We start from the raw sequence: 8,547 nt of genomic DNA on the forward strand, positions 1-8,547 counted from the left end.
CTCTCAACAATTTCCAAGGTGGATTATGTTACAAACAACTTGGCTGAGTGCTTCAATAATTGGATTAAGCATCACAAGTCCTTGAACTTGGACGACTTCTTTGATAAGGTTAGGCAGATGATTATGATCATGTGGAACCGAAGGAGGAAAGTAGCAAGGAAGTTGGTTGGGTTGATTCTTCCCCACATAATTAAGAAGTTGAATGCAAAGACTAGATAATTAAACTTGGAGGTGGTAGAAAGCTCAGAAGAAGTCGCTGAAGTGACAGCATTGGGAGGCAGCGGCTTTAGGTTTGTGGTCAACTTGCTTGACAGGACATGTTCTTGTAGACAATGGCAAGTTTCTGGCCTTCCTTGCAAGCATGGTCTAGCATTTATCACATCTCTTATCAATGCACACATACAGAATTATGTGGACTTGTATTACTCCATTGACAAATTTAGAGCAGCCTATGACCAACTAATTCCTGCCATGGTTGACAAGAACCAATGGCCTAAATCTGACCATGGATTCTTCATGTTTCCACCGCTACTAAAATCCACGGCGGGTAGGCATAAAACTGAGAGGTATAAAGGTTGCAGTGAGAAGAAAAGAAAAAACGGCCAACACTTATGCCCTATTTGTAAGGACTATGGGCATCATTGGCATAAATGCAAGAAGGGTAACCCAGATGACATTGCTGCTATTTTAGCTGTGAGGTAATAAATTTAATTGTGTAACTTGCTTCGCTTGCATTTTTTTGTAAGCAGCCATACATGTTAACTACTTTTTTGTTGCTCATGTAGAGGACCACCAAAGAAGAGGGCAAAGACCACCAAAGCATCAATTGTGCCTTGCGAGGATGATGCTCCAGCAGCCTCTATGTGCTTTCCGCCAAGGTTAGCCACTTTACACTCATGCTCATAATTATATGAAATCTGTGTTTGAATTCTAAGTAACTTCTCACCATAGCCAAAGCTTGGAACCTACAACTACGAAAAAGAGAAAACATGATAACTCAATTACTGGAGCATCAAAAAGGTAAGAACTAGTTCTGAATTTTGTAGTAGATTAGATGAAAGCTTGGTTTTGTATTCTAATTGCATTTTTCTCACTATAGCCAAATGTTGGAGAAAACAACTAAGGAAAAAGGGAAAGGGAGTATATCTGGATCCGGAGTAGCAAAAAGGTAATTTATGGTTTTTTCTGAATTTTATGTTATCTTATGCATTGTTCTATTGTTAAACTGGGCTACTATATGTGATGTATGATGTGTTGCCATGAATGTGTATGTGTAGATCAACAACTCAGCCCATTTGTGTGGCCAATAAGAAAGCATCTGTTGCTTTGAAATTACATATGAAAAGAAAAAGCAAAGAGGTTGCTGATAAGTTGCCACACCTTCCCGTGGTGCCACATGACAGCCCTGCAATGGGCACACGAAGCAAAAAAATGAATCCTTCCAGCCCTGCAATGAGCACACGAAGCAAAAGGAGACTTAGCTTGTGATTCTCATTGGATCCCTTCTATATCATGATTCATTTTGGAAACTTTTGAGCTGTCTATGTAATCTATATGTGAACCTGGGCTTTTGTACGTGCTATATGTGACCTTCATGTGTTGTATTTGACATGATGTGAACCTGGACTATTATATGTGAACTCTATGTGAACCTGAATGTGTGTAGAGGACTAAATATGTGGACTGTTTGCATATATGTGAACCTGGACCAAGTTTCTATGAACTTTTAGTTTGCATACATGTGAATCTGCTCCAAGTATATTATAACTTGTGCATATATGAACTGTACAGGGGATATATCATCAAAATACTAGGGAGGTTCTGTCCAATTATCCAATTAAAATTAAAGATGTGCTAAATAGCAGATTTGGTTTCATTTGGTAATGTATTCAAGACAAACAGATCACATCACCATTGCTTTTCACTTCCAGTTCACAATTTTGGTCACAAACTACACCAAGGGTAAAAAGGACTTTTCATGTCAGATTTAACGGTGTTAGTTGCCAAAACTGATGGAAATGTCATATAGGGAACAAACTGAAATTTTAGTGCCAGAACAGGAAGAATTTTTTTACTAGGGCCAAAAAGGGAACCAAAATTTAAGAAAGGGCCAAATAAGGAATTCTCTCTATTTCTAACCCTAGAACTGCTCAGCCTCTCCCCTGCTCGATTCACATCTCCCTCGATTCCCCTTTAGCGCTGTCACCAGGGATCGCACGCACGCGCAACCATCCCTCTTCCTCCCCTTGATCCCATGACTCCCCTCCTCTCCTTGCTGCCATGGCTGCCGCTTCTGTCTTCCTCACCGCCAAGTATCGCCACGCCACCTCGTCGTGGTGCCTCACCCAACGCCACGCGCCCCCTTCCCTGTGAGTATCCCCTTGCCGCTATTCCTTCTCCTCTACCTTGCCGCTCCCCCTGTCCACTCTGCTGCCCGAGCGTCGACCTCCTCCTTGACCTCCTTCCGCCTCGACGACCCACTGCCCATGTCCTCCACTTGCTTCACCTCCACGCATTCCATTGCTCTTGTCGGCAAGCCTGTCTCGCCGATGGCCTCCTTCCTATGCTCCACACCCGCACCACGAAGACCATCGCTCGCCACCATGCCGAGGCCTCCGGTTGTCTTCTTTGTTGGGGTTTTGCCCTTGAGTTCCACCTTCAAACCCCCCAAGTTGCCTCCATCGATCACTGCCAAGGCCCTTTCTTTAGCCCCGATGACCTTTGGATCTTGTGCATGTCTAGTGTTGTTGCCCGCTGCAAGAGTCCACCACCGATCCAAGCTTACCCACGACCACCACTTGGTTTTGCTTTTGTCGATGCTAAGACCCCGAATCAAGAACACCAAGACCCTTCCGTGGATGGGCGTCGAGTACCTCTACCGCGTCTCCAGAATCGCCAAGACCGCAACAGTGGATTCACAAGTACCCCGAGACCACAGTGACGCCAAGTGCCACGTCAACATGTGTACCACTACTGTCGACCCTCGAAGCCCCATGCAAGCCAAGTACCGCACCGTATGTCAATGAACCATGTACGACTACAACATGAATGTTTACACGATTGCCCCGAAGACCTTGGTATTGTCAAGATCATCTTCGACGACTGCACATCAAGTACCACTAAGTCCCCGACGATCCTAGGGATTCGACAAGTACTTCGACCCATGTACAACTACCGACTAGAGTACCACTACTTCCACTACCATCGAACTCGATCCGCTCCAAAAATGCACGCTTCAAAGGTATAACCCTGAGACGACCACCCGTGGACGAATGCATGAGTTGTATGAGATGCTCGCATTTGCACTATGCTCGACCTGTTTCGTGCACGTCCCTCGTTTCCATGCCACCGACCCGTGGGAACCCGGTAACCGGAAGCACCCCACCATCTTGCATGACACGCTCACATCCATACATGCTATTTTGCACTGGTATCTCCATGAGCTACCAGAATCGAAATGTTGCCCTGGCATCATTTTAGGATTCGTTGCCGTGGCACCCTTTCTTCCCACTACGGTGACAAGTGCCCCATATCATCTTCATGCCATGTTTTCATAAAATTGCATATAACTTGAATATGTCATCCGCATCATTATAACGAAATTTAAAGTGTTTAAAATTGTTGTTTGCATTAAAATTACTAAATGACATGGGGATTTTCTGGAATTATGTTTGTTATTTCTGGCCTCAGTTAAATTGCCTAGCAAGGTAGTTTTATTATGCTTCACCTCTTGACATGTTAATTAACATTTAATAATTGTTGAGTAACTTAAAGGAGAGTGAACTAATCAACTAAATGTGGTGTTTCGTCAGTATGCAATTCATTGCATATTGAGCTCCACTTAATGTGTAGTATTGTTTGTTGTACTTTGGCATGCCATGCATATTTAAACCAGACATGCATCATACTTTTTTGTGAATCATGCCATGTTTCTGTTTGTATGTTTACCATGTTGTTTGCTTCTTTCTGGTATTGTTTCTTAGTTCCAGTAACGTTGCAGATTGTGAGGATTCGTTCGACTACGCCCTTTCGTCTTCTTCATGGACTCGGTCTTCTTCCTAGCAGGATCTCAGCCAAGATGACCGTCACCTTGGATCTCACTACTACATTTGCTATGCTAGTTGTCTCGTTGCTATCGCTATGTCGCCCTTCCTACCACTTGTTTATCAAGCCTCCCAATATGCCATGAAACAGCCTCTGACCTTTTCACCATCCCAGCGAACTGTTGTTTCGCTATGTTACTGCTTGCTCAGCCCCTCTTATAGCATTGCTAGTTGTAGGTCACTCCATGTTGGAACATGGATATCTTGGAATATCACAATACATCTTATTTATTTAATGCACATATATACTTGGTAAAGGGTGGAAGGCTCAACCTTTTGGCTGGTGTTTTGTTCTACTCTTGCCGCCCTAGTTTCCGTCATACCGGTGTTATGTTCCTTGATTTTGCATTCCTAACACGGTCAGGGTTTATGCCCCCCCTCTTTACAGTTCGCTTTGCATAAAACTCTTTCAGCAAGGCCCAACATTGGTTTTACCATTTGCCTAATAACAACTAAAACTTACATAGGGACTTTCCAGACCCCGAGGACTTAATTAACAACCCTGGGCCAATGCTCCTCATGAGCGTTGGTCCAACCTAGAGCCCCTTTCAGCACCACCGCAAGGAAACTCGAGGATTGGTTTGAGTTTATATGGATTGCTTATCCGATCATGGCCTGAGACGAGATATGCATGGCTATTATACGGGTGTCGGCATTTCGGGAGGTCTTGCTGGACTTGTTTTACCATTGTTGAAATGTCTTGTGAACCGGGATTCTGAGCTTGATCAGGTTGTTCCGGGAGGAGGAGTTTACTCCGTTGATCGTGAGAGCTTGTCGTGGGCTAAGTTGGGACACCCCTACAGGGTTTAAACTTTTGAGAGACGTGCCCATGGTTATGTGGCAGATGGGAATATTTAATATCCGGTTGTAGAGAACTTAACACCAGATCCGAAATAAAATACACCAACCACATGCGTAACTGTGAATATGCTTTTGAGTGAGTTCGAGAAGAGAACACGGTGGGGTTATGTTTGACTTGTAAGTAGTTCAGGATTGCTTATTGATCACTACTAGTTTGCGACCGTCATGCGTAGTTACTCTTCTTATTCTTATACTTGTAAGTTAGCCACCATACAATGCTTTGTGCTTGCTGCAACCTCAGCACTTATCCATTCCATACCCATTAAGATTTGCTAGTCTTGATACCCATGGTAATGGGATTGCTGAGTCCTCGTGGCTCACAGATTAGTACAACAATAGTTGCAGGTGTAAGTAAAGAGATGCTTTGACGTGAGAGCAATTCTTGCTTGTTTGAAGTTCTTCTGCTTCTTCTTCGATCAAGGGATAGGTTCTGGGTTGGGAGCCTGGGATTAGCAGGGTGGATGTCGTTCTTATTTTTTGTTTGATTTCATCCGTAGTCAGATCCTGCTCTTCTGTCGAATGATTAATATGTATTGATGTATTGTTGTATTGATGTTGTAGCTTGTGGCAAGTGTAAGCCTTTATCTTGTATTCTCATCTATTCAGTACATGGTATGTTGTAATGATATCCACCTTGCCATGCGCTCAAAATGCGGTTATGCCCCGATCATGAATTCATTACGTGATTGGGATAGAATCGCATCTTGGGCGCTACAGGTGCCACCGTGCCCTGCGTGCGCACCACCCCTACCGTCTCGAACACCAAACTAACAGGTCCGCCGGCGAGCCTGAGCGTCACCGCCATTGTCCATGCTGCTGCCCGAGTCCGGCAACCTACTTTGTCCATTGCTGGATGAACCTCCTAGGAACCATGGCTCCTTTGCTTCTGTGAAGTCTTGAACTTGTGCAAGGTGGATGAGAACTTTGTATTGTAGCAGTGCCGGCTGGGAGGGCTGTAGTCCCAGCCCGAGCTCCGACACCGTCAGACAACGGAGTGTCGGGATCGCTGTCCATGCCGTAAGGTTGAAGGATGATAGGTCAGCCCACGAGCTCGTCTCTGGCGCCACCGCATCCACCAAACAGGACAAACCGAGAAGCCCCTCCACCAGCTCCGCTCTCAGGCGTGCGGCGGAATGCCCTCAATCTCGAGCCACACCTTGTACTTGAGCACCGCATGGACTGCCTAGGCCAGTCGGTTCCACTGACAAAAGAACAGTGTAACACCGCGATGATCCACCGACGGCATGGTGAAGAACCTATTCCTGTGCTCTGGCAGCGCGAAGACGATGAGGAAGTCCGCAAGCCGGTAAGGGTGCAGGGACACCCACTGTGGCTCAATGCCCACGTTGACCTGCACAACCTCTAGAACGAACTCCAGCGTGATATCCTTCTGCTTGCCGGCCGTGTACACCACCATGGCATAGCTCGGTAGGGTCAAAACTCCAAGTCCAGGGGTATGACAAGCCACGACGCCTGGAGGCGAGGCCAGACCGGCGGCACAGAAGACGGCGACGAGGTCGGCAGCGGCGGCGGCGGCATGACAGAGTGCCCCGCGCTCAGCCACGTGAGATTCCCCCATGACATCCCACCGTAGCCCTGGCTGGCAGGCGCAGCACCAACGCCTTGGCGTGAAACCTTGGCCACGACCTATCTCCTCAGTTCCTTCGGCGATGCCAGGCTGCTGGGGCGCTTGCAGTCCCGAGATCCATGTCCAGACAGCCCACATCTGAAGCACACTATGTCGTTGGTGTAGTCCTTCCTGTAGTGCCCATCCTCGAAGCAGTGGACGCACAGGCCCACCATTTCCAGTGACACCTCGCGCAGAGTGGAAGAGCGAGGCGGGGCCTGCAACAGTGGCGTGGTCGGGTCATGGCGGCATCGCCACATGGCGCGCCTAGACAGGCAAGACTGCATCCAGGGTGCCACGAGCCGACCAGCAACATCCCCCGCCTGCGCCAAGGACGAGGCCTCCGCCCCCTCCAGAGCGGTCGACGATGCCGAGCAGGACGAGAGGCTGAGGCCGGACACCACAGGACGCTCCCCCATAGAGCGTGAGGTCGCTGAGTGTGCAAGCAGGCTGCCTCCCATGGCGGGGAGGGCGGGAGGGTGGCCGACGCGACCAAAGTGGGGAGCACCGGGAGAGGGTGGACGCCGATGTTGGAGTGGCGCATGGCGGACTCGAGAGGGGAGGCGAGAGTGCTCAGGAGCGAGGGCAGAGTTCCTCGCAGAGATGTAAAAATGCACTTGATGTAGGGTCTATCAGTAGTTTGAATAAGATGAGATAGCGTACATGAGTCCACTAATCACCATGACAATACTCTACCATGGATCCTCTCCCGTCTCCCTACAAGAAGTCCATCCATGGCTCTCACACTTGTCTTGATACTTGTATGAGTAACCATTTGAGTTGTCTATGAACAACATAAGTGCCCAAGTAGTCCATATCCGAGGATGCGGCTATTCGAATAGTTTGATAACCATACAAGGGTGTACTTCTTCACACATGTGTCCAACACTTAAGGACTGCACACGTCAAGTGCTCGACAGATGTCAAGCGAAAGTCGGCGAGGGTGTAGACCACGACCTAACCAATCACACAAGTCCCAGGATTATCGCCTATTCGGGTTCCATCCATAAGGAACTCTGGCCAAGGTTCCCACTACGGCCCCAAACGATGTGTGCAGGGTTCCAGAGCCCACCAAACAGGTGCCTCGATACACCGGGCCGCTTGTTTGCCGCATCACAGCCCACCCCTGAGGCCAGCATTGTGCATGGTCTCCAGCATACTAAAACCATCAGAAACTACTTGCAACTCCTGGACAGAGGACATGGCGATCGATAAGTCGAGCGGGTCATATTTCCATGGCGAATGTGTGGTAGTAACTAGTCTTGGATCACATACACATAACTCAGTTCTTAGGGAGAGTTAAAATGAAACAAACCACCATGTACACCTACATGGCCTCTCATCGATACCTTTACCAAAACAGGTTCAATACTTCACTCTCATTACCGAACACAACCATTTCACTCCAATCCATCATCCAGATGAATCAGACCTGACTCAATCTCTAAGCATAGCAAGCATAGCATGGCAGGAACACAACATGGCTCAATCAACTCCTACACATGATAGTGGGTTTCATCCAGTTACTATGGGAAAGACAAGTCATGCAGAGGAAAGGGGTTCAACTACCACAATGAAAAGCTATTTGAAGCGTTGTTGTCTTAATGTCGTAAATGAGAGCAAGAGCGAGAGGATGGGATTGTATCGAAATGATCAATGGGGGTTGCTTGCCTGACAGAGTGGTGGAAGGGTACTGCCCTTCAACTGAAAACTCGTGAATATCCTTGGGAGTAGAACCTACCGCAGAGAACATACCGAAGATACAATCAATACATGGCAATATGCAACATTATGATGCATGATCATGACATGGAAAAATGAGTGTGTTTGAGCTAATGCATCTAGCAATAGAAGGGTTCTAATTGATTTGAACCAAAGGTTCAAATCCAAACTCAACATATGAATTTTCAAAGTCCATTTAGTTGTTTTGAACTAGACAGCAAGCTTAACTTGTTT

General features: G+C 47.1%; 1 protein-coding gene across 1 annotated transcript; it reads left to right on the top strand.

The window, feature by feature from the left end:
* The first annotated feature begins 471 nt into the window (after window positions 1-471).
* On the top strand, window positions 472-1,730 carry LOC119360866. The gene is made up of 5 exons (XM_037626337.1): window positions 472-698; window positions 786-878; window positions 952-1,020; window positions 1,100-1,168; window positions 1,667-1,730. Exons 1-5 carry the CDS (start codon window positions 472-474, stop codon window positions 1,728-1,730), a joined length of 522 nt encoding a protein of 173 aa, XP_037482234.1.
* Window positions 1,731-8,547: the final 6,817 nt, after the last annotated feature.

Source organism: Triticum dicoccoides, chromosome 2B (genome assembly GCF_002162155.2).
Source record: "Triticum dicoccoides isolate Atlit2015 ecotype Zavitan chromosome 2B, WEW_v2.0, whole genome shotgun sequence".
In the NCBI taxonomy this organism is placed as follows: domain Eukaryota; kingdom Viridiplantae; phylum Streptophyta; class Magnoliopsida; order Poales; family Poaceae; genus Triticum; species Triticum dicoccoides.

Excerpts from the sequence above, each read along its gene's own strand:
- LOC119360866 (XM_037626337.1), top strand. The coding sequence starts at position 472 with ATGGTTGACAAGAACCAATGGCCTAAATCTGACCATGGATTCTTCATG. Across the intron at positions 699-785 it reads GCTGCTATTTTAGCTGTGAG|AGGACCACCAAAGAAGAGGG; the intron begins GTAATAAATTTA and ends TTGCTCATGTAG. Across the intron at positions 879-951 it reads TCTATGTGCTTTCCGCCAAG|CCAAAGCTTGGAACCTACAA; the intron begins GTTAGCCACTTT and ends TTCTCACCATAG.